Source organism: Lepidochelys kempii, chromosome 15 (assembly GCF_965140265.1).
Source record: "Lepidochelys kempii isolate rLepKem1 chromosome 15, rLepKem1.hap2, whole genome shotgun sequence".
Taxonomy (NCBI): Eukaryota; Metazoa; Chordata; order Testudines; family Cheloniidae; genus Lepidochelys; species Lepidochelys kempii.
The window spans coordinates 6,108,575-6,133,978 of record NC_133270.1 but is presented as its reverse complement, the minus strand read 5'-3'; the positions used below and the strand labels follow the sequence as shown (position 1 = coordinate 6,133,978).

At 48.1% G+C, this 25,404-nt stretch overlaps 1 protein-coding gene across 8 annotated transcripts in view; it reads left to right on the top strand.

Moving 5' to 3' along the window:
• AIFM3 (AIF family member 3) overlaps positions 1-25,404 on the top strand; it is a 113,968-nt gene that overhangs the window by 84,543 nt on the left and 4,021 nt on the right. For 4 of the 8 annotated variants that reach the window (XM_073312952.1, XM_073312953.1, XM_073312948.1 and 1 more), the window contains 4 exons: positions 5,726-5,824; positions 9,730-9,805; positions 19,264-19,368; positions 23,319-23,469. In XM_073312952.1, the coding sequence (XP_073169053.1) occupies positions 5,726-5,824; positions 9,730-9,805; positions 19,264-19,368; positions 23,319-23,367 (329 nt within the window). In that variant the 3' untranslated portion in view covers positions 23,368-23,469. Of the gene's footprint in view, positions 1-5,725; positions 5,825-9,729; positions 9,806-18,591; positions 18,679-19,263; positions 19,420-23,318; positions 23,470-25,404 lie in introns of those variants that run through there. The other 4 variants (XM_073312949.1, XM_073312954.1, XM_073312951.1 and 1 more) reach the window with 4 other exon arrangements.

The following is a 25,404-nucleotide window of genomic DNA, read 5'->3' as shown; positions in this document are numbered from 1 at the left end:
ACAGGCACACCTGCCTCAGTTTCCTTCCTTAAGAGTCCCCAGTAACTTCACACAAGCTTTCTTGCCTCAATAATACCCCTCCTTGGGGCCAGTTTATTATCAAAACATAGTGCAAATCAGTCCATAATCGAAAGTCCCCCACATAGTCCAGATCACTGCAGTGCATGTAGTCCTTAAAACCCTGCTCTTTCCAGCAGGAACCTCACCTCGCTGCTGGGACTCATACTGCAGTGTCTTCACCAACATCTCTGCTCCTTGTCAGTCCCCTTCTGGCCCTCTCCCAGGACAGCCACCCCATTCCTTCCAGCTGGAGCATAACCCTGCTCTTCCCAGAGGGAACCCCACAACCCCTTTGCTGCGAGATTGTCCTCTGCAGGGGAGCATCCCTCACTCCCCCAACCCTCTCGCTGTTCCCTGGGTCCAGCTCTCTAGCATGTCAGCTGCAAGCCCTTCTGCTGCTCCCCTGCCTCTAGCCTGCTTCCTCCTTCAGCTTTCTGGCTTAGAGCCAGCAGGCACCTCTCTCTGCTGCTGCCACTCCTCTTCCTGCCCTCCGCCCTCTCCAGCCCTGGCTCAGGGAGAGCAGCAAACAAAACCCACTTTCATTGCTCCTGCCTTCAGCCTTCTCCCAGTAAATACCTTCTGCTTCCTACGAGGACCTCCTGTAGTCTCTTGGTTACTGGTAGCTCTCACCTGCCTTCTTCCGAATGAAGCTGGTAACCCCAACTCAGCAGATCTGTCTCCCCACTAAGGCCCTGCTGCCCTGCTCCTTTACAGCCTCCAGCACTGCCTCATCCTCTTAAATGGCCAAACTGGCACAGGGGCACTGGATCTGCTTCATTTAAGGGGGTCAGCCGCCCTGTGACACTTCCCTTATCAATTCTCTGCACTTCAGAGCCTCTAACTGATATTGATTTCCTTGTATTTCCCTTTTCTTCCATTAGTTCTGTTTCTTTTTTATTTCTAATGCTGATTTCACTTCACCACGGAACCAGGTTGGGTTTTAGCCCAAGTAGTCATCCTTCCTGAGTGTGGAATCCTGGCTTTTTGGCCCTCTAATAAACTCCTATTTTTCATTCACATTTTTCCTCTTATTCAGTTTGGCTCATAATTGTTCTCAGTGTTGCGAAATGAGCGATTTTCAAGCACCAAGTCTAGATAGTTCTGTCTTCTCTTTGTCCATATTGAACATAATCAAATGTGGCCTAGACCATTGCTAGAATTCCTCTTCTTCCCGATATATTTAAAAATACCTTTATTGTCCTTAACCTACTGGCCTTAGACATTTGGCTTCTCTCAGTGTCCAACAGTTTACCCAGAAAAAAGGAACTCCGCCCCCTCCCCCCAGTCAAGTTGAAGGACTCAGTCATCTCCCCGCTTGCAGACTAGCCTCTTTCTCCTTTCTGCATCAACCTTTTTTCCCCGCCCCCCATTCTCATGCTTCCCACCGTGGCACTGCCAGTCTGCCAGCCAGGTGCCCCAGTGGTCAGTTTTTGGAGTTCTATCACCCAGGTTACCCTTCCTTTTGAACACATTTCTCTGGTTAGCATTGTTTTAAACATGCTTTGAGGATTTGAATATCATTACATGATCTAAACAAGCATCGGCACTAAAAACATGCTCTTCTTTACCTACAGCAACGCCATTCTCAGTCTATGAAGCCCTGAATCACCATGGTGCCAGTACAGATTTTGGGGAGGAGCAGTGATACTTTGCCCATAAAGGTCTCTGTTCTTGAGAAAAAAGAAAAGGAGTACATGTGGCACCTTAGAGACTAACCAATTTATTTGAGCATGAGCTTTCGTGAGCTACAGCTCACTTCATCGGATGCATACCGTGGAAACTGCAGCAGACTTTATATACACACAGAGAATATGAAACAATACCTCCTCCCACCCCACTGTCCTGCTGGTAATAGCTTATCTAAAGTGATCATCAGGTTGGGCCATTTCCAGCACAAATCCAGGTTTTCTCACCCTCCACCCCCCCACACAAATTCACTCTCCTGCTGGTGATAGCCCATCCAAAGTGACAACTCTTTACACAATGTGCATGATAATCAAGTTGGGCCATTTCCTGCACAAATCCAGGTTCTCTCATCCCCTCACCCCCCTCCCAAAAACCACACACACAAACTCACTATCCTGCTGGTAATAGCTCATCCAAAGTGACCACTCTCCCTACAATGTGCATGATAATCAAGGTGGGCCATTTCCAGCACAAATCCAGGTTTTCTCACCCCACCCCCCCACCCCCATACACACACAAACTCACTCTCCTGCTGGTAATAGCTCATCCAAACTGACCACTCTCCAAGTTTAAATCCAAGTTAAACCAGAACATCTGGGGGGGGGGGTAGGAAAAAACAAGGGGAAATAGGCTACCTTGCATAATGACTTAGCCACTCCCAGTCTCTATTTAAGCCTAAATTAATAGTATCCAATTTGCAAATGAATTCCAATTCAGCAGTTTCTCGCTGGAGTTTGGATTTGAAGTTTTTTTGTTTTAAGATAGCGACCTTCATGTCTGTGATTGCGTGACCAGAGAGATTGAAGTGTTCTCTGACTGGTTTATGAATGTTATAATTCTTGACATCTGATTTGCGTCCATTTATTCTTTTACGTAGAGACTGTCCAGTTTGACCAATGTAAATGGCAGAGGGGCATTGCTGTCACATGATGGCATATATCACATTGGTGGATGTGCAGGTGAACGAGCCTCTGATAGTGTGGTTGATGTTATTAGGCCCTGTGATGGTGTCCCCTGAATAGATATGTGGGCACAATTGGCAACGGGCTTTGTTGCAAGGATAAGTTCCTGGGTTAGTGGTTCTGTTGTGAGGTATGTGGCTACTGGTGAGTATTTGCTTCAGGTTGCGGGGCTGTCTGTAGGCAAGGACGGGCCTGTCTCCCAAGATTTGTGAGAGTGTTGTTGGGTCATCCTTTAGGATAGGTTGTAGATCCTTAATAATGCGTTGGAGGGGTTTTAGTTGGGGGCTGAAGGTGACGGCTAGTGGCGTTCTGTTATTTTCTTTGTTAGGCCTGTCCTGTAGTAGGTAACTTCTGGGAACTCTTCTGGCTCTATCAATCTGTTTCTTTACTTCCGCAGGTGAGTATTGTAGTTGTAAGAAAGCTTGACAGAGACCTTGTAGGTGTTTGTCTCTGTGTGAGGGGTTGGAGCAAATGCGGTTGTATCGCAGAGCTTGGCTGTAGACGATGGATCGTGTGGTGTGGTCAGGGTGAAAGCTGGAGGCATGCAGGTAGGAATAGCGGTCAGTAGGTTTCCGGTATAGGGTGGTGTTTATGTGACCATCGCTTATTAGCACTGTAGTGTCCAGGAAGTGGATCTCTTGTGTGGACTGGACCAGGCTGAGGTTGGTGGTGGGATGGAAATTGTTGAAATCATGGTGGAATTCCTCAAGGGCTTCTTTTCCATGGGTCCAGATGATGAAGATGTCATCAATATAGCGCAAGTAGAGTAGGGGCTTTAGGGGACGAGAGCTGAGGAAGCGTTGTTCTAAATCAGCCATAAAAATGTTGGCATACTGTGGGGCCATGCGGGTACCCGTAGCAGTGCCGCTGATCTGAAGGTATACATTGTCCCCAAATGTGAAATAGTTATGGGTAAGGACAAAGTCACAAAGTTCAGCCACCAGGTTAGCCGTGACATTATCGGGGATAGTGTTCCTGACGGCTTGTAGTCCATCTTTGTGTGGAATGTTGGTGTAGAGGGCTTCTACATCCATAGTGGCCAGGATGGTGTTATCAGGAAGATCACCGATGGATTGAAGTTTCCTCAGGAAGTCAGTGGTGTCTCGAAGGTAGCTGGGAGTGCTGGTAGCGTAGGGCCTGAGGAGGGAGTCTACATAGCCAGACAATCCTGCTGTCAGGGTGCCAATGCCTGAGATGATGGGGCGCCCAGGATTTCCAGGTTTATGGATCTTGGGTAGTAGATAGAATATCCCAGGTCGGGGTTCCAGGGGTGTGTCTGTGCGGATTTGATCTTGTGCTTTTTCAGGAAGTTTCTTGAGCAAATGCTGTAGTTGCTTTTGGTAACTCTCAGTGGGATCATAGGGTAATGGCTTGTAGAAACTCGTGTTGGAGAGCTGCCGAGCAGCCTCTTGTTCATATTCCGACCTATTCATGATGACAACAGCACCTCCTTTGTCAGCCTTTTTGATTATGATGTCAGAGTTGTTTCTGAGGCTGTGGATGGCATTGCGTTCCGCATGGCTGAGGTTATGGGGCAAGTGATGCTGCTTTTCCACAATTTCAGCCCGTGCACGTCGGCGGAAGCACTCTATGTAGAAGTCCAGTCTGCTGTTTTGACCTTCAGGAGGAGTCCACCTAGAATCCCTCTTTCTGTAGTGTTGGTAGGGAGACCTCTGTGGATTAGTATGTTGTTCAGAGGTATTTTGGAAATATTCCTTGAGTCGGAGACGTCGAAAATAGGATTTTAGGTCACCACAGAACTGTATCATGTTTGTGGGGGTGGAGGGGCAGAAGGAGAGGCCCCGAGACAGAACAGCTGCTTCTGCTGCCCCTCCTCTTCCCCTCTCTCCTTGTTCATTTTTCAATATCTGTGAAAGGTGCCAGGCGTGGAAGCCTGTGGCCTGTCTGTGACTTTTACTAAAAATAATGGAGTCGGGGGGTGTTGACAGGGAACTGACTGATGCCCAAGTGGGGGGTGGGGAGGAAGGGGAAGAGAGCCTGAGATCTGTTGGAAGAGGAAGGGGGAAGTCCAGCACCTGCCACTGCCAACAGCTTCAGATCCCTCTGCCACAACCTCAGCAGCTCAGAGCTCTGGGGCCCCACCATCTGCGGTGGCTCGGATCTCCAAGTCCCGCTGAGGCAGCTGAGAGCTCTGGGGCCCCCCCATGGCAGCTGAGAACTCTGGCCCTGCTATCCTGGGGTTGAAGCAGAAAACGTCTGGGAGGTCTCTGAAAGTCATGGAATCTGTGACCTCTGTGACATAATCTTATCCTTACTGATAGCCAGTCTTCTTGGAGGTGGGAGGGCACCCTCTAAACGTGCAGATTAAGGGTCTGTATGTGAACAAGAGCCACACAGCCTTCCTTTGAAGGCAGGTAACTGAGGGGCTTCACCATGACCTTGCTAGCATTGTGGTTCATGTAACTTCTGCTGTCGTCCCTCTGCTTGGTTGTCTGATGGGAGTTTTTTAGTCTAAGGTGAAAGGTCTCCTGTGATGGTGGACTGTGCTGATGGTCACCTGTACTGATGGTGACCAAACAGGAAATTCAAAAGTTCCCAGGGCTTTTACTGCCTACCTGGCTAGTGCATCGCAGTTCAGAGTGTTGTCCAGAGCGATCACAAGGGAGCATTCTGGGATCTCTCCCGGAGGCCAATATCGTTGATTTGCGTCCACAGTACCGGGAACTGTGATCTCAATTTTAGAGCTACTCCACTTGCCGAGGTGGAGTACACAAATCGGGGTAAAGAGCCCTTTAAATCGAAAAAACTGGTTTGGTCGTGTGGACGGAACCAGTTTTATTTCAAGGTAACTCAGCTAATTCCAAAATAACCGCATATTGTAGACCAGGCCTTAGACTCCACTTAAACTGTGATTAGAGCAATTGGTAGCAAAAGGCTCTAAACCATCCCAAAGCCCTGGGTGCAATCCGAGTACTCTGGGCCTGCCGAGGCCCAGAGCATGTGACAAGACTCCCACACGATTTCCTTTCTTACACTCTGTTTCTTCGGTTTTCCAGGCCGCATAGCAGCTCTGAACATGCTGGCCCATGGCATGGAGATCAACACGGTCCCGTATCTATGGACGGCTGTGTTTGGGAAGAGCATACGATATGCAGGTCAGACATATTAATGTGAGCCTGAAGAGCAAGGCAGCCTCTTGAACCGGACAGAAGCCTTAGAGAAGTCTTGGGGGGATAACACCCAGCTCCCTGGAGGGGTCTCACCAGCGACCGATGTCTGCGCTTTAGGAAAAAATGCCACACGTGCTACTGTGGGAACAGGAGGAGACCCCAGCGTCCCAAGATTTACAAACGGGAGATGGCTTTGAGGGTGCAGTGCTGAACCTGACTGGGGGCAGGGCCCGACCTTCAGTGGGGAGGAGATGCCTGTCCCTGGCTGAGGCGTAGGGGCAATCCCTAAACCTGGCTAGGGGTGATGGGTGACAGCTGAATCTGACTCGGGGGAGGGGCAACGCCCGAAACTCTTTCAGGGGGCAGTGCCTGAACTGGACATGGCACCTGGACCCAATGAGGGTGTGAGGGTAACCAAGCTGAGGGGTGAGGTAGCTGGACTGTGATGACTGGTATTACAGACGCTGAGTTTTATTTTTCCTGGTGGGTGCTTCACCCCCGCTCCATCCCGAGGCCCCGCCCTCAATTCACCCCCGAGGCCCTGCCCTCGCCCTGTCTCTTCCCGCCCCTGCTCCGCCCCTTTCCCCAAGTGCCTCCCACCAGCCGCTGAACAGCTGATCGGTGCTGAGCACCTGCTATTTTTCTTCCCATGGGCGCCCATGGCTGGCACTGCTGATGTGTGAACATGAGGAGTTCTGAGAGAATTCCCAGACAAAAACTATGCTAACAGGGAGTTAAAGTGAAGAGTGCATATTTCAATACATGACGGCAGTGTTGTCCAAAAGAAGCATTATAAAGCCACAACATTCAGAGTTAAGGTTTAATTTAAAAGAATTCCAAACAAGTTAAAATAATCATATATGATCCTGACGATTGAGGCGTTTCAGTTTCTGTGGTCCCAGGTCAGATGATACAAGAGATTTGTTTTCTTTTTTTTTTTCATCATGGAAAATGTATTTATAATGTGAAGTTTTCCTGGGACCCATATTGTGCATGAATTCAAAATGCCAGCCTGAGTTACCACATCGTTTGTATATTTCATACCTGCACACATAGCACTGGGTAAGCCCATTCTTAAACATCTGAATAACACGTGAAGGTAAATTTGCCTGTTCAATGGCTTGGCAATAGATTCTACTGGTGAGAGGTCCGAGCCCGTCCAAATAGGGAAGATAACCACTGTGCTAATCTGGACATCACTTCTGGGTCTGAGTCTCTTCTTCTTCCCATTTAGCCTCAACAAGGGGGCTAGAAAGCCACTGAATTTCCCTCACTGTGAAGCAATCCCCAGCAGAGATAGAGCTAGAATAGCTAGCTGGCTCCTTCACCACCCCCTGCAGCCTCTAGCATAGGGGACCAATGTGCTACTTTGCTCTGGCCGTTCTTCACTCATGTACTGGCCAGTTGGAGCCAGAGTCAGCAAGTATAGGTTAGAGGAGCCCCAAGGCCTCTCTGAAGTACACCAAAGCTAGAATAGAACTGGCCTTCAGATCAAGAAGTCAGTTTCTTTGCTATGTTCTCTCTCAGTTATGCCTTCTCTCTTTAGTCACCTGATATTGTTGGTTTATTCCGCTGAGATCCTTATGCTCATAACCTTATTCTGAACCTCCAGTGCCTCCTGCATCAGTCAGGGTACATCTATGCTGGTGCTGGAAGGTGGCATTTCCTTGTGCTAGCTTGATGAGTGTTAGTGTGCTAAAAATAGACATGTAGCGTGAGCAGCGCAAGTGGCAGGAGGGACTAGCTGCTTCTGTGGATAATTAATGAACCAATCACTGGTCCAGGGAGAGACACAGAGAGAGAAATGAAAAACAGCTTTATTCACATAAAATTACATTAAAACGATTTAGGAGTTGTCATAAATATAAAGGGAAGGGTAAACCCCTTTGAAATCCCTCCTGGCCAGGGGAAAGCTCCTCTCACCTGTAAAGGGTTAAGAAGCTAAAGGTAACCTCGCTGGCACCTGACCAAAATGACCAATGAGGAGACAAGATACTTTCAAAAGCTGGGAGGAGGGAGAGAAACAAAGGGTCTGTGTCTGTCTATATGCTGGTCTTTGCCGGGGATAGACCAGGAATGGAGTCTTAGAACTTTTAGTAAGTAATCTAGCTAGGTATGTGTTAGATTATGATTTCTTTAAATGGCTGAGAAAAGAATTGTGCTGAATAGAATAACTATTTCTGTCTGTGTATCTTTTTTGTAACTTAAGGTTTTGCCTAGAGGGGTTCTCTATGTTTTTGAATCTAATTACCCTGTAAGATATCTACCATCCTGATTTTACAGGGGGGATTTCTTTATTTCTATTTACTTCTATTTTTTATTAAAAGTCTTCTTGTAAAAAACTGAATGCTTTTTCATTGTTCTCAGATCCAAGGGTTTGGGTCTGTGGTCACCTATGCAAATTGGTGAGGCTTTTTGTCCAACATTTCCCAGGAAAGGGGGGGTGCAAGTGTTGGGAGGATTGTTCATTGTTCTTAAGATCCAAGGGTCTGGGTCTGTAGTCACCTAGGCAAAGTGGTGAGGCTTTTTACCAAACCTTGTCCAGGAAGTGGGGTGCAGGGTTTTGGGAAGTATTTTGGGGGGAAGGACGCGTCCAAACAGCTCTTCCCCAGTAACCAGTATTAGTTTGGTGGTGGTAGCGGCCAGTCCAAGGACAACGGGTGGAATATTTTGTACCTTGGGGAAGTTTTGACCTAAGCTGGTAAAGATAAGCTTAGGAGGTTTTTCATGCAGGTCCCACATCTGTACCCTAGAGTTCAGAGTGGGGGAGGAACCTTGACAGAAGTGTTATAAAATTGCAATATATACACCAAACGATGAATATGAAAGCAAAATGTGTCTTAAGCAAACATTACACATGGATCACTAAAGCATCGTCATCACCACATTCACTCAAAATATTAACACACCAAATCAACCGAAAAGTCCCTCTATCCTCCCAGTCTGTTCTGGTGAGATTTCAGAACAGCCAGTTTTTTCCCAACCCAGCAAAAAGTTAGGCAGTCAAGAAATATGTGGCCAATCTCACTCAGAGAACAAACAGGGGCTTGTGAGTGCTGTCTGGAATTTGGCAAGGATCTGATCCAAAAAACACACACTCCCTCTGTCCCAGTGACTCTTTCCTTGTTTGTCCTCAGTGCAACAGCTTCAACAGGAGACACTGAGGGAGCCCCACATCCAACTATCCCATACCACAGTGATAGGCGCTCACCTGAGAGGTGGCAGATCTCTGTTCAATTCCTTGCTCCCACCCACAGGCATAGGGGGTGACTTGAACTGAGGGTCTCCTATAGACATGCTGAGTACCCTCACCACTGGGCTAAAAGTTATGGGGGAGGTCTTCTTCCTTCTCCCTGGACACCCAGCATGGTGCTGCAGTGCACATGCCCAGAGGCAGAAACATGGGTACTGAGCAATTTTAGGAGCCTACAGGGTTTGGTGGCAGCTGAGCAGTGGTTGTGTGAATCCCAGTGGGGCCAGATTCTGGGATTTAGGCACCTAAAGTGACACTTATGCACTTAATTCCTTACTGACTCTAGCTCTTAGTGGACAGACTGTGGCTTCCCATAGCACTATGATTGAATCATTTGGGAGATGGCTGAGCAAAGAATGCTGGGATTTTACGACTGTCACACCAACTCCAGCACAGGGTGTGTATGGTTTGTAGACTGTCGTCCAAAAAGAGGTTGTGGCTGTAAAACAGACCACTGCCGTATGGCATGTGTTATAATCCAGAGCAGTGCCACACAAAGGGGTGGGGGGTGTCTACATCCGTAGGTGCTTGCCTGTGTGTGTATCTGTGTGCACATAAGATTGTGTAATGTGGAACCAGGGCAAAGGGAGCAGAATCCTGTCTCCTGCACTGCTTTGACATTTCCCCTGTTTTTCAGGCCATGGGGAAGGATTTGATGATGTCGTCTTTCAAGGTGATTTAGATGAACTGAAGTTTGTGGCATTTTACACCAAGTAAGTGTTTCTCTTCCCTTTGAGATATCCCAACATGGACATTAATCTGTCTGCTCAGTTAGAGTAGAAGGAAATATTTCTGCTGAAGTCACTAGCCATCAGGTTTCCCCCCTCCAAGGATTCAGGTTGCTGTGCATTAATAAAAAGACACATCTGAAATCAGAGGAGTTTTGAGGCCAATGCTGCATGAGGGCACTAGGTTCAGACTGTTCTGCACGATGAATGTTCTCCAGGCATGCCCAGCACAATGTAGACCTCAGAGCGGGAGGATGGATTAGGTGCAATGGGTGAGATTCTTAAGCGTGATTTAAGTGCCTAACTCACTTTAGGCATCTCCATCCAACATTAGTTGCCACTGGCCTGTAGGCACCAATTTCCCACCTTTAAAGTCCCCAAGGCACCTCCATTTCAGCAGCTGGTCCTTCATGGAGCCACCTCATTCCTGACATCTCCCAGCAGGTCAGCACCTACCTCACACCTAAGCCCCAGTGGGATTTGCAACTAGGCATTTCTCACGGATCTTGCCTCCAAGGCCTGATGCAATAGGCATGCTGAGAGGACACTGGAGAAGGAGGTGTCCCCTTACGTTCAGTGGTTAGAGCACAGACCCAGGATGAGGGAAAGCTGGGTTCAAATCCCCCCTCTGCTTCATATGGAGCAGAGATTTGAACTTGTCTCCTACCTCCCAGAGGACTGCCCTAACCACTGGGCTATAGGGTAGCCAAGAACAAGGCTTGCTGAGTCTCTCCAGTGGACACACTTCCACTATATATAAATACTAACTATTCATTGGGGTCTGTGGGACTCTATTAGGGCACTGTTGTCAGAGGTCCAGGTTTCAGTCCCCCTGCTCCAGTGGATAGATAATTATTTATACATTTGAGGCACTCGTCTGAGGGGTGGGGGACCTTAATTTCCTCCTCCACATCAGGCAGTGTGTGGGGGGGGGGATATGAGCCCAGGTCTCCCACATCCTGGGCTAAAGATTGTAAGTGGGGAACCATCACCCCTGCTTTCCACCTGGCATAGGTGCCCCATTCACGTACCTCCAGCTCAGATTTAAGTGGCTAAATCCCTTTGGGAGCATGGGGACACTTTCTTAGATACTTAATTCTCCCCATGCTTTGTGCAAGGGGCCTAGGCACCTAACTCAGAGTTGTGAATTGCACAAGGTGGCAGGGCACCTAAAAGTTAGGGGCTGCACTGCAGGGGCAGCGGAGCCTTCCCAAAAATGAGGGGGGCCAGGGGGCCCCACCCCTTCAGTGCCCTGTCCCATGTCTTTCACCCAAGGCGCCCCACCTCTGGCCAAGCCGGAAGCTGGAGTGGGCTGGGAGCTGCAGACCCTCCATCTGACTGGGGTGGGGGAGCCAAGAGCAGCCCCCGGCCCATGTCCCTACCCGGGGACCCCCTGGCCCAGGGCAGGAAGGTCCATGGCTCCCCCCTGCTGCCCGCGCAGCTCTTACCTGACCCGGCCATAGTAAGAGCTGCATGGGCAGCTGTGGGGAGCTGTGGACCCTGCACCTTCCCCGGGTGGGGGGCCTGGTGCCCCACAGCTGCCTGAGCTCCCCAGCCGGGCTCCAGGTGCCAGCCTGGCTGGGGTGGGGGGGGCCTCAGTTGTGTTTACAAGGCACTTTACAAGGAAAAGTGAGAGAGAGAATGAAAACTAAGTCCTTCCTTTGCATCTTGAGTTCTCTGGGAGGCCACAGGCTCTGGAACCATTACAATCTCTCAGATAGTGCTCCCCTCACAGAGTCAGTGCTAAGGGCAGGCATAGCACCTGGGTTCACCTGACAACACTGTGATTACAAAGTGGACCCCACTTCCACTGGCCCACAGGGGAGGGCCTGGGACAGGGCAGAAAGGGAGTGAAGAGCTGATGGTGGTGATGGAGAGGGTAGAATGTTGCTCCACATATAACAGAATCCTAGAAATTAGTGATGGACTGCATCATCCCAGATCTCCTCCTTCTCCCGCTGTCTATCACTCGCAATAGGCCTTCCCCCTGCTCGCGCTTCACACCTGTCAGACTACCGAGGGTCAGAAAATGGAATTTCTGTTCGGTGGGAAACTTCAACCCTTTGAAATTTGTTTTCATTCTGAATCTGAATAAAAAACTGAAATTTCAGAATTTCCCATGAAATGAAAATGTTAAGAAACTCCATTTGGAAACATAAAAACATTCCATTCTGACAATGTCAATGCAATAAAATATATCATTGTGGGGGCTGGGGCTCCCGTGGATCTCTGCCAGACCTCTCTTCAAATGGTTTCCATTTGATAATGTGAAAAAAAGTTTCTTTCCAACGTTATCATTTTGATTCATTTTGATTCCCATATCATTTAAATGTCTAGGTGTTTCTAATGCCCTCCCCCAGCTGAGGGGTTCTCCTAGCAAAACCAACAGAAGAGAGCTCCTTTTCTCTCTCTTTCCCTTACAAGAGCAGGGAATAGAGTGAAAGAATTTAAAGGCAATTGCGGCCCCTCTCTTTGGCAATCTTTCTGGAGTCAGCCCTTTTGGGGCTTGGCTTATCAACTAGTCTTTGTCTTTAATTAGGGTCTACCTCCAGCACCTCCTCTTGGAGCATCCTGCTTTACAAGTGGTCAGTGCAGTTTCAGGAGCAGTGAGGCCTGCAACTGTCTCTCTCTTGGCTGATCTGTCTCTGTTGTCAGCAGTCTCTGAGGTGTATCAGTCTTCTTCCAGTTCACCACCCCATCCTGTGGCAAGTTTTCGCTTTTTAAGCTTTCCCCTCCAGGCAGAGCAAGACTTACAGGTGCTGAATAAGCCCAGAAGAACTCGTTGGTTTCCTCCCCAGCAGAGTGAGTGCATGACCCTTCACAATTATATATATTAAATACAATATATAAACATGTAATATTAACATTAACATTTTGTTATAATGGTTCAAACAAAATGCATTGAAATGATAAAGTTGGAAAGAAACAGTTTTACATTATCAAAATGAAACAGTTTGACACTTAAATGAAATAAGAAAAGTCTAAACGATTTGTTTAGACTTTTCTCATCAAAAACTTTGTTGAAATTGAGACATTCCCAAAAACCATTTTTATTTCAATGAAATTGCATTTTCCAACAGAAAATTCTTCCATCAAAACATTTCTTACCAACTCTACTTCGGATATGGACTAGGGTGACCAGACGTCCCAATTTTATAGGGACAGTCCTGATTTTGGGGGCTTTTTCTTATATAGACTCCTATTACCCCCCACCCCCGTCCTGATTTTTTTTACACTTGCTATCTGGTCATACTAATATGGACAGACTTATGTTCCCCCTTAGCTACTCCTTAGCTGACCTACACACATATAGCTCTTTCAACCTTTTCAAATAAGTCCTTTAACCAGTTCCTCCAACCCCATGATCATTGTTGTTGTTCTTCTCAGAACAGTCTCCAGTTTGTCAAGATCTCTCTGCTAGTGAAGTGGTCAGAACCGAATGCACGATTCCAGGAGTGCTCAATAAAAGTTGTATGGTGACATCATTCTTTCACATATTGAAGCTCAAAATGGGGCTTTCTTTGAAGCCTCATTATATTCCTCCCCTTCAATACCGCAGGAAAATATTTGGCATATTTTGGTATTTATTCCATCCCTAATTAGGAAGGAAATGTCAAATCTCTTTAATTAAACATCTGTAAAGTACTTTGAAGATGAAAAGCTACGGATAGCTAATATGAATAATGACAGCATGTTATTATGGTAATTGATTCATCACTTTGTGTGCAACACTCAGTAAAGCAAGGAAGTGGCAAAGGATTTTGAGCAGTAAAATGTCACGGAAAGGAGAGCTGCTTGAACAGAGCCTGCTGGCCAACCTTAATGTAAATATTACAGGTTGTAAATAAGCCTTAAGTAAACCAGATAGAAAGTGGGAGTCTGCTGCTAAAAGTAGGAGTGTTATTCTGAGACTTAGGAAAGCCCACAGGAACTGGCTTTTCTATAATAGGATGATCACCTGCATAGAGTCCTTGAGGTAACTTTGAACAGCTCTAGCTAGTGGGGGGGGCTGCACTGGTTAATCAGTCTGGCGTTCTTCCAAGCCTGGGACTAGTGTCACCTTCTCTTTATCTCTTTATATCCAATTACTTGGAATCAAGGGCAGTCTTTGCCTCTCAGGCCCTAGGAGTTATTTCTAGGTGCTTGAAAAAGTCTCTTCTTTCTAACTTTTGATGGCAACTCAGTATGGTTCAGTGCTGGTGTTGGGAGAGAGGCCACTGTCATAAATTGACTCTCCTCTGACTCCTTCTACCACTAGTCAAAGGTACCAAGGAAAGGTACCAAGGGCCCCTTTTGCCCTTTGATCTCCCCCGTCTAATTCATTGCAATGAAATGCGGATGGCTTACGTTCCAGGGCCTGCTCTCATCGCTCAGTTTCACAATTAAACTAACATTATTTTTTCAGAGATTGAAGAAGAAATTATACAATTGGTAAAAAAAAACAAAAAAAACCCCACAAACACCAAACCTGCCTGTTACCCCACAGTTACAGGGCTACAAAAGCCAGGGCACCAGCACAAGCAAAGCCCCTGTTGGTGCCATAGGTGCTGAAACTAGAGGTGCTGCAGCACCCCCTGACTTGAAGTGGTTTCCATCATATCCAGGGTTTACAGTTTGGTTCAATGGGTCTCAGCACCCCCCCTATACACATTGTTCCAGGACCCCTGGTTGGTGTTGCTAGAGCAAAGGTTGAAGTGCTCTTGTCACAAAGGAGATTGGTTTCTTATCACCAAATATGTTGGTGCTAGATCACCCCCAGGAGAGGAAACATAGAAGAAAGGGCCCTCCATACAGTTCACCCTGCGGAATCTCTTGATTATTGTCCCAGAGGATCCACCATGAAGGATCATTGCTGTTGCCTTTCCCCAGAACCTCTCCTCCACAGTAGTAATCCCTGTTTCCCCAAACTCATACCCTCCCATTCCAGCCAATCCCATCCCCACATACAGATTCCCCAACCCCACTGAAGAGCTCCTGTTGGAAAGGGAAGAATGATGCTGCAAAGGTGGTGGAGATCCATCAGGATTTCATGTCCTCTGTCTGTGGACCTTGTTTCCTAATTCTTCCACACCCCAGTTTCAGAAATGGTGCCCCAGTTGATTTTGTTAAGAGGCATTTCTTATAGTTTCTCCTGCCCATACCGCACTATGGCTAAGATTTTCAAAAGTGACACGTATTTAGGATGTCCTTTTTGAGACACCATAAAAGGACCTAGTTGTACATAACTTTGTTGACATTACAAGACCTAGAAATGTTTCCAAAGTTAATAATTCGAGTGTGTGAGTCTAGAATAGGATTTCCCCATTGATAATGGTTCTGCCATTGTCTCAATCATTCTCAGTCAACCAATTCTCAGTCAACGATAGGCTACCTATTTGGAAAGTGTTTGTGCGATCTCTTTTCTTTCTCCCAAATATATACATAGTTTATTCCTTGCTTCAGAATAGCAAATCTTTTACCCTCGCTGATTGATAGTGTCTCTCTCTTACTTCCTTGTCTTTGAACAGTGAAGTAGAAATTGTCATTTTTCATTCTTACCTTTCATCTCAGCTACGTAATTAGGTGCCCGTGACATTCCAGAAGTTTTATATGTGTCAGTATCTACTTCTCGTTTTGTACATTGATCTGATATTTAGATAAGAGACTACATTCTCTGTAGTGAGATAGTCTCCCAGAATTAATTGTTTACAAACTAGTTTGTAACTTGTCTGGCATTCCCAGCAGGCAGGGTACTAGCCTGCTAGTGTTTGGGTTAGTTGCTTGAGGATTATTGGTTTTCACCCAAGATTGTGTGCAACACAGATCTGGGTGTCATTGCTGTGACACCTGGAGGTATGGGAGCAGTGTTGGAGTCTAATGTAGGTTAATCAGGCTCTGTTGCTGTTCTTCTAAGGCCTGTCCACACTAGTTTCTACTGTGTTTAAAAAATCATTTTTCAACATAGTTTTTAAAGTGATTGCTGCAAACATGCTGTTGAGGTGGGAGAAGAGAGACAGTTTGGTGACTGAAGTATGACTTCACTGGAGCTATGCCCATTTACACTGGTTAAGAATCTGGCTCAGGGATGTTAAAGCCTGAAAGGACCATTCTGATCAACTGGTCTGCTCTCTTGCTTAACACAGGCCAGATAATTTCACTCTGTGATTCCTGCATCCTGCCCAGTAACTAGTGGCTGAGGTAGGGGGTATCTTTCATAATGGCATCCAATCTTGGTTTAAAGGCCCAGATGCTCTCCTCATGTTCAAACCATTTTGTTGCCACCTGCATACTCTGGCCTCAGCTAGTTGGCTAAGAAAATCTCGAGTGGTGGGGAGCTCTCACCTGGCATAAAATGTCATAGCTGGCTCCTAGACCAATGACCATTAACATTCTGATGGGGGCTGAGGGGCTGTTGAGAGTGAGAGGGGTACGGATGGAGATTACTTCACCAGGCCAATGCATAATTGGTACAAGGTCCCATAAGGACCTTGGTGAAAGTTTCACTTGGTGAAAGTTACAGCAGCCCTGAAACTTTGCATTGTTGTGCCCGGCCAGTGCAGATGCACCTTCAGAATCCAGTAGGTATAAGTGGCTTCCTGAAGCCCCTCCCCCATTTCCTGTCATCATCACCATCATGGCAAATCCCAAAGGGACATGACCTCCTTGAAGAACAAGCGCCACCTTGCAGGCTGGCTGGATGTTCAGTTTATGCCCATCACTGGCAATCTTATCGCACCACCAAAGCTTCAGGTGACCACATGACCACTAGCTGAGTAGTGGCATTCCTGGGTAAACACACTTCGTGATTTGTTGGTCTTCTATCCTAATAACATGTCTGTGCCAAGAAAGTCACCAAAACCAAACCATTGCTGATGGAAGCCATTGCTGGGTTCAGCTTCAAATATCCTCATTTCTGATCTTGTCCTGCCTCTTAATAAGGAGAAACTGATGAAGACAATAAGAACTGAAAACATCAATCAAATGCTCATTAGCCTTCCTCAGCACGCACGTTTCACTGGCGTACAACAGAGTGGGTAGAACCGTGGCTCTATAGAGCCACAGCTTTGTAGCAAGTTTAATGTCATGACATTGCAACAGAGGCTGATGAAGGGCCTGAAACATGGCAGCAGCTGCTGCTATACAAGTGCCCGCCTCTCTTGAGCAACCTCCAGCACTGTCTGTGACACTTCAAGTATTTGCCAGTTGCCACCTGCTCGATGTCTAGTCTGGACTGGTTAATAGTGAGCTGGTTGAAATCTGGAGTTGGAGAATGCTTGATAGCAGGGGCCAGGACTGAATTTTATCCAGATTAATAATCAGACCTGTATGCACTACTTCTTGCCTGGCTGCAGCAATTCACCCAACTGAGCCAACAGGACAACGCCATCGGTGTATTTGAGATCTCAAAACAGAATGTTATTCAGCTCAATAGCATCAACAACTGCCTCTTCAAGCGTATCCATCATCCCATTCAATGTCCGATTTCCTGTGGGACACTTGCAAAGAACTGGAGAATTAACCAGATCCCTTGGTAAATTCTTCCAAAGGTTAATTACGCTCACTGGTAAAAATGTGTGTGTGATACAGCATGGCCAGAGGGCAGCAGGAGAGTGTTAGAAGGGAGCCTTATTCCCTGTAGAGGGAAGAAACTTTGCTATAAATTAATTAAAGCACCTGAAGCCAATTAAAGCACCTGAAGCCACTCACATGATAAAACCCCCTGCTTCAATCAGACAAGGGGAGGAGTTGAAGCAGAGTGGATTGGTGTTGGAGCAGAGAGCAGTTTGGAGGGAAGCAAAGGCAAGTTTGGAGAAGTGCTGCGGTGGGCTAAGAAGATCAAGACCCTAGGTAAAGGGACACCTGGTTTGTGCAGAGGGAGAGCAGGAAGCCCCACAAGCTGAAGGGCAGGAGAGGGAAGTAGCCCAGGCGAAGGAACTGCTAGTTCTAGTGGTTTACCGCTATCCCGAGGGCCCCTGGGCTGGGACCCAGAGTAGAGGATGGGCCCAGGTCCCTCCCTCTCCACTCCCCTCCTCTAGGACACTAGTGGGGCAGTTAATACCCCAGTTCAGGGGCAAGAAATCGTGCCCTGAACCACCCCCCCCAAGAAGAGAAAGCACAAGACCCATCATAGAAGTGCCGGCAATTTGCCATAGTGCCATATTTCTAGTATGAATTTGTAGATCTTCAGCTTCCAGCCATTGGACCTTTGTTCTGACTATGGTAGGTTAAAGAGCTGTTTGATGTCAGAATCCTTAATCTAGGTACTTGTCACCTCTTATGCTTCTTTTCAACGAGCTAAATAGGTGGATGATGGGGATTTTCAAAAGTATCTAAATCCAGCTGATTTTTCTTCTATCCCTATAGTTGCTACCACTCTGATGAATCAATGAGTTTAAGTACTTTATTGTCACTCCGTCCCTGCACTTTGATACATAAGGACCCTCTTACTGGACTATTTCTTACTTTACTCTGAGCAGGGATTGCATTGCTTTTCATGCTGTTCTATTCACAAATGGCTTTGCAGGTCTCAGAGAAGTCATGAACACTCTGTAGTCTTGTCAGAAGCGTAATAGTCACTTGAATGCTGCACAGGTTCATTTTGATTTAGGCTCAAGTGCTCTGCACAGACTGCATGTCTCTTTGTCTGTATGACATTTCCCAACTCTTTTTAGCAGTGAAAAAGCATTGTACATTATTAGGTGTGGTCCTTATTAGAGCTGGGAGAATAAATGATTTCTCAGTTTGCTGGCATTTCTAAAAAAGCTTTTTTTTTTTTTTTTTTTACATTTCAGCTCAACCAGACCTAATCCAAAAATCTCTGAAAAAATGTGATGATTGGAAAAAGTTGACAAACCATTTTGTTCAACTTGCAATGAACCATTTCACTTTGTTTCTAGGCACTTTTTAACATACTGGAAAAGAAAATAAAAGGCTAGAATCACATTCACCTAATTTTCCCACCACCCGCAGCACTGTGATTTCTATGCATACTAGAAGGCATCACATCTTTAGTACAATATCTATCATGTTGTCTAAGTTCTGCCCTCTTTCTCCAGAGGCAGCTGGACATTTTTTTTTCCACCTCAAACAAATGTTTTGGGTTATTTTAGTATTTAAAGCCGCGTCAGAGTGCCATAGGGTCAGACCGTACTGCCCTGACTAGGGGCAGGGTGTAGCTATGCTGTCCCATGGGCAAAGCTGGGACCAGGCATGGAGCCAGGGCTCCTACCAGTGCCTGCCTGCACGCTGCTCACTGACCGCTCTCCCTTGCCAGGTGCTGTTGCCTGAGGTAGGAAGCACATGGGGTAAAGGGGGCGCCTGAAGCTGGGAAGAGATTATAAATTCATAATCCCTGGTGGTTCCATCAAGGAGTTTACCCTTTTGTGAAGGAAAAAAGTGTCCATCTAAAGCCATTCACTTCACTACCCACAGTGTGTCCTTCATGCCTCTGATCTTTGTTGTAGGAACGAGGAGGTGATTGCTGTGGCTAGTATGAACTATGATCCAATTGTGTCCAAAGTCGCTGAGGTCATGGCCTCTGGGAGAGTGATCAGAAAACGAGATGTGGAGTAAGTAGAAGCTGCTAAAGACAACTGAACATACAAACATTGTGACATAAATCGGGCCAAATAAAATCAAAACCAAATGGGTGAGTGATCCATCAGCCGGCAGGTGCTCGAGCAGAAACACGGCCTGGGCTAGAAGCAATGGTTCATCCCATTTTAGTTCAGGTGAATGACAAGTGGCAACCCACACATATCCACTGCTGTTTGCTACTGTCAGCTGTACTTCCTAAACACACTCATTCCTCCAGTCCCACTAAACCAGGGCGGGCAAAGTTTTTGGCCTGAGGGCCACATCGGGTTTCTGAAATTGTATGGAGGGCCAGTTAAGGGAGGCTGTGCCTCCCCAAACAGCTAAGCGTGGCCAGGCCCCTGCCCCCTATCCAACCCCCCTGACAGCCCCCCCAGGACCTCTGCCCCATCTACCCTCCCACTCTCTGTCCCCTGACTGCCCCTGGACCTCCCCGCCCCATCCAACCCCCCCCTCCTTCCTGACTGCCCCCCCCGGACTCCTGCCCCATCCAACCACCCCTTCTCCCTGACCACCCCCGGACCCTCTACCCCTAATTGCCCCCCGACCCTAACTGCCCCCCGCCGCCCCATCCAACACTCCTCTCCTTCGTGACTGCCCCCCCAGACCCCTGCTCCCATTCAATTCCCTTGTTCACCGCCCTCTGACCACCCCGACCACTATCCATGCCCCTGGCCCCTGACCACCCCCCAAACTCCTCTGCCCTCTATCCAACATCCCTGCTCCCTGCCCCCTTACCGCGCTGCCTAGAGCACCAGTGGCTGGCGGCGCGGCTGCACCAGGACAGGCAACTGTGCCGCGCAGCCCAGAGACCGGGTCAGGCAGCCGCGCCCCCCCCGGCTGGAGCCAGCCACCCGCAGCGCAGCCCAGAGACCGGGTCAGGCAGCCGCGCCCCCCCCGGCTGGAGCCAGCCACCCGCCGCACAGCCCAGAGACCGGGTCAGGCAGCCGCGCCCCCCCCGGCTGGAGCCAGCCACCCGCCGCACAGCCCAGAGATTGGGTCAGGCTGGGCTCTTCAGCTGAGCTGCCCCAGGAGCTCGCAGCCCCCCGCCCACAGCATTGTGCTGGGGGTGCAGTGAGCTAAGGCTGTGGGGGTAGGGGGACAGCGGGGGAGGGGCTGGGGATGAGCCTCCCAGGCCAGGAGCTCAGGGATCAGGCAGGACGGTCCTGCGGGCCGTAGTTTGCCCACCTCTGTACTAAACTCATTAATCCTCCCCCATGCACTGTCCCTTGCCTCCCTGCCTTTATGTCTACACTACGAAATTAGGTCGAATTTATAGAAGTTGATTTTTAGAAAGCGATTTTATACAGTCAATTGTGTGTGTCCCCACTAAGCACATTAAGTTGGCGGAGTCCGTCGAGGCTAGCATCGACTTTTGGAGCGTTGCACTGTGGGTAGCTATCCCAGAGTTCCTGCAGTCTCCGCCTTCCATTGGAATTCTGGGTTAAGCTCCCAATGCCTGGGTTAAGCTCCCAATGCCTGATGAGGCAAAAACATTGTTGCGGGTGGTTTTGGGTACATGTCGTCAGTCGCCCCTCCCTCCGTGAAAGCAACGGCAATCGTTTTGCGCCTTTTTTCTGTGCAGGCACCATACTGCTTTCAGCAGACGGTGCAGTAGGACTGCTAACTGTCGTCATCGAACCACCACTTCCACTGCCACTTTGCTCTCCTGCTCTTGTCTCGATAGTGAATTTTTCAATGTTGTCTCTCATGGGCTCCTGCTTCTGCTGCAACTCTGCTCTCCTGCAGATGCCATACCAGACGGCAAACATGGAGCCCACTCAGATCACTAGGCAGTTGTAAACACCTCGCGCATTATCATGCAGTATATGCAGAACCAGAACCTACAAAAGCAGGCGAGGAGGCGATGGCAGCGTGGTGACACGAGTGATGAGGACATGGACACAGACTTTTCTCAAAGCACGGGCCCCGGCAATTTGGCCATCCTGGTGGCAATGGGGCAGGCTCATGCCATGGAATGCCGATTCTGGGTCCATGAAACAAGCACAGACTGGTGGGACCACATAGTGTTGCAGGTCTGGGATGATTCCCAGTGGCTGCGAAACTTTCGCATGCGTAAAGTCACAAAGTTCCATGAAGGTGCCCTGCTTTCCCCTGCCCTGAAGTGCAAGAATACCAAGATGAGAGCAGCCCTCACAGTTCACAAGTGAGTGGCGATAGCCCTCTGTAAGCTTGCAACGCCAGATAGCTACTGGTCAGTCGGTAATCAATTTGGAGTAGGCAAATCTACTGTGGGGGCTGCTGTAATCCAAGTAGCCAACACAATCGCTGAGCTGCTGCTATCAAGGGTAGTGACTCTGGGAAATGTGCAGGTTATAGTGGATGGCTTTGCTGCAATGGGATTCCCTAACTGTGGTGGGGCGATAGATGGAACACATATACCTATCTTGGGACCAGACCACCAAGGCAGCCAGCACATAAACCGCAAGGGGTACTTTTCAATGGTGCTGTAAGCACTAGTGGGTCATAAGGGACATTTCACCAATATCAGCATCAGATGGCCGGGAAGGGTACATGATGCTCGCATCTTCAGAAACTCTGGTCTGTATGAACAGCTGCAGCAAGGGACTTACTTTCCAGACCAGAAAATAACCATTGGGGATGTTGAAATGCCTATAGTTATCCTCGGGGACCCGGCCTACCCCTTAATGCCATGGCTCACGAAGCAGTATGCAGGCAGCCTGGACAGTAGTCAGGAGCTGTTCAACTACAGGCTGAGCAAGTGCAGAATGGTGGTAGAATGTGCATTTGGACGTTTAAAAGCACGCTGGCGCACTTTACTGACTCAGTTACACCTCAGCGAAACCAATATTCCCATTGTTATTACTGCTTGCTGTGTGCTCCACAATATCTATGAGAGTAAGGTGGAGACATTTATGGTGGGGTGGGAAGTTGAGGTAAATCGCCTGGCCACTGGTTACACGCAGCCAAACACCAGGGCGGTTAGAAGAGCACAGCAGGTCACACTGCGCATCAGAGAAGCTTTGAAAACCAGTTTCATGGCTGACCAGGTTATGGTGTGACAGTTCTGTTTGTTTCTCCTTGATAAAAACCCGCCCCCTTAATTCACTCTACTTCCCTGTACGCCAACCGCCCTCCCCTCCCCCCTTCGATTACCGCTTGCAGAGGCAATAAAGTCATTGTTGTTTCAAATTCATGCATTCTTTATTAATTCATCACACAAATAGGGGGATAACTGCCAAGGTAGCCCGGAAATGGGGGGGAGGACAAGACCACACTGAACTTCAAAACTTATTGAATGCCAGCCTTCTGTTGCTTGGGCAGTCCTCTGGGGTGGAGTGGTTGGGTGCCCGGAGGCCCCTCCCCTGCATTCTTGGGTGTCTGGGTGAGGAGGCTATGGAACTTGGGGAGGAGGGTGGTTGATTACACAGGGGTTGCAGTGGCGGTCTGTGCCTTTCCTGCACCTCAACCGTATGCCGGAGCATATCAGTTTGATCCTCCAGTAGCTTCAGCATTGCATCCTGCCTCCTTTCATCATGCTCTCCTCTTGCTCCAGCCATCTGTCCTCACGCTCATTTTGTGCTTTCCTGGACTCTGCCATTGTCTGCCTCCATGCATTCTGCTGGGCTCTTTCAGTTTGGGTGGACTGCATGAGCTCAGAGAACATTTCATCGTGAGTGCATTTTTTTTGCATTCTTATCTGCACTAGCCTCTGGGACAGAGATGCTAGTTGCAGCGTTGAAACATTTGCAGCTGTGGGAGGGGAAAAAAGGAGATTAAAATTGAAAAAGATACATTGGCCATTTAAAAGGAGGGGCTGATGTTTTCAGGTTAACGTGCAGCACAAACCCAACTAACCCCCCCACACATCCAATTCTCTGGGATGATCGCTTCACCCCTCCCCCCACCACGTGGCTAACAGTGGGGATGATTTTTTTTTCAGCTACAGGCAAACAGCCCAGCAGGAACAGCCACCTCAGAATGTCCCTTGAATAAAATTCCCCTATTTCAACCAGGTGACCATGAATGATATCACTCTCCGGAGGATAACACAGAGAGATAAAGAACAGATGTTGCTTGAATGCCAGAGAACACTGGGACTACACGCTGCCATGCTTTCTTATGCAATGATTCCAGACTTCATGCTACTGGCCTGGCGTGGTAAAGTGTCCTACCATGGAGGACACAATAAGGCTGCCCTCCCCAGAAACCTTCTGCCAAGGCTTTGGGAGTACCTCCAGGATAGCTTCATTGAGCTGTCCCTGGAGGATTTCTGCTCCATCCCCAGACACGTTAAAAGACTTTTCCAGTAGCTGTTCTGGCCGCGAATGCATCCCAAGTCTTCAGGGCAAAGTAATCATTAAACACGCTTGCTTTTAAACCGCGTATTATATTTACATTTATATTATATTTACTCACCAGAGGTGCCTTCTCCGCCTTCAAGGTCTGGGAGCCTGGGTTGGGAGTGTATTGGATCCAGGGTGATAAACAGTTCCTGGCTGTCAGGGAGAACGGTTTCTCCACTTGCCTGGTGTGCGCTATCTTCAACCTCCCCCTCCTTATCATCTTCCTCATCCCCAAAATCCTCATCCTGTTGCGTGAGTCTCCCGCCTTGCAGGAGTCCACGTACAGGAGTTGGGCAGTGGTAGGGCCACCCCCCTAGAATTGCATGCAGCTCATCATAGAAGCGGCATGTCTGGGGCTCTGACCCCGAGCAGGCGTTTGCCTCTTGGGTTTGCTGGTAGGGTTGCCTAAGCTCCTTAAGTTCCACGCAGCACTGCTGTGGGTCCCTGTGATAGCCTCTGTCCTTCATGCCCTTGGAGATTTTTTCAAATATTTTGGCATTTCATCTTTTGGAACGGAGTTCTGATAGCACGGATTCATCTCCCCATACAGCTATCAGATCCAGTACCTCCTGCTTGGTCCATGCTGGAGCTCTTTTGTGATTCTGGGACTCCATGGTCACCTCTGCTGATGAAATCTGCACGGTCACCTGTGCTGATCAGCTTGCCACACTGGCCAAACAGGAAATGAAATTCAAAAGTTCGTGGGGCTTTTCCTGTCTACCTGGCCAGTGCATCCGAGTTCAGAGCACTGTCCAGAGCGGTCACAATGGAGCACTGTGGGATAGCTCCCGGAGGCCAATACCATCAAATTGCGTCCACACTAACTCAAATTGGACTTGACGATGTCGATTTCAGCGCTAATCCCCTCATTGGGGAGGAGTACAGAAACTAATTTTAAGAGCCCATTAAGTTGACAAAAATGGCTTCGTTGTGTGGATGGATGCAGGGTTAAATCAATCTAACGCTTCTAAATTCGACCTAAACTCGTAGTGTAGACCAGGGCTCAGTCACTATTCATCATCCATCACATTTACACATTGATAGCTTCAAGGGGAAATTAGCCATGCAGGCCCAGTTCTGCAGGATCCCTGCCTGTGCACTGACCAAACCACAGTGACTGAGGAGGGAGCCTGTATATAAACAGCATGTGGACCATGAATGGAATGTGGCACAGTGCGTACCCCTAGGAGAAGGGGGAGCATTCTGAAGGCAGACCTAAGTTCCACTCAACTTGCATAGGGGATGCCAAGAAAATATTGGAAGATTGATTTCTACTGAATGAAAATCCAGCAGCGTATATAAACCCTTTAACTCCACCACACTGAAATGGATATGCCCCAAATCACACCAGACTGACAAATTTTGATTTCTGGCTCAAAGCACTAAGGAGCTAGGGCTTTAACAAAAAGTTGCATTTTTATAATGGCCAAAATGTGTCTCCTCCCCGCCCCCCGCCCGCCCCTTTCTTTGTCCTCAAAAGTGTCCAACTTATTTTTGCTGAAGCTTTTTTTTAAAAAAAGTTTACATTCCTTCAGTCACCAGAGGTGAAAAATGTCACGTTGAAAGGTAAACGTTACTTGCAGGTTTAAACTAGCGTAAATGGAGAATTCTCTGGAATTTGAAGTCTTTAAACCATGATTTGAGGACTTCAGTCATGCAGCCAGAGGTTAAGGGTCTATTTCA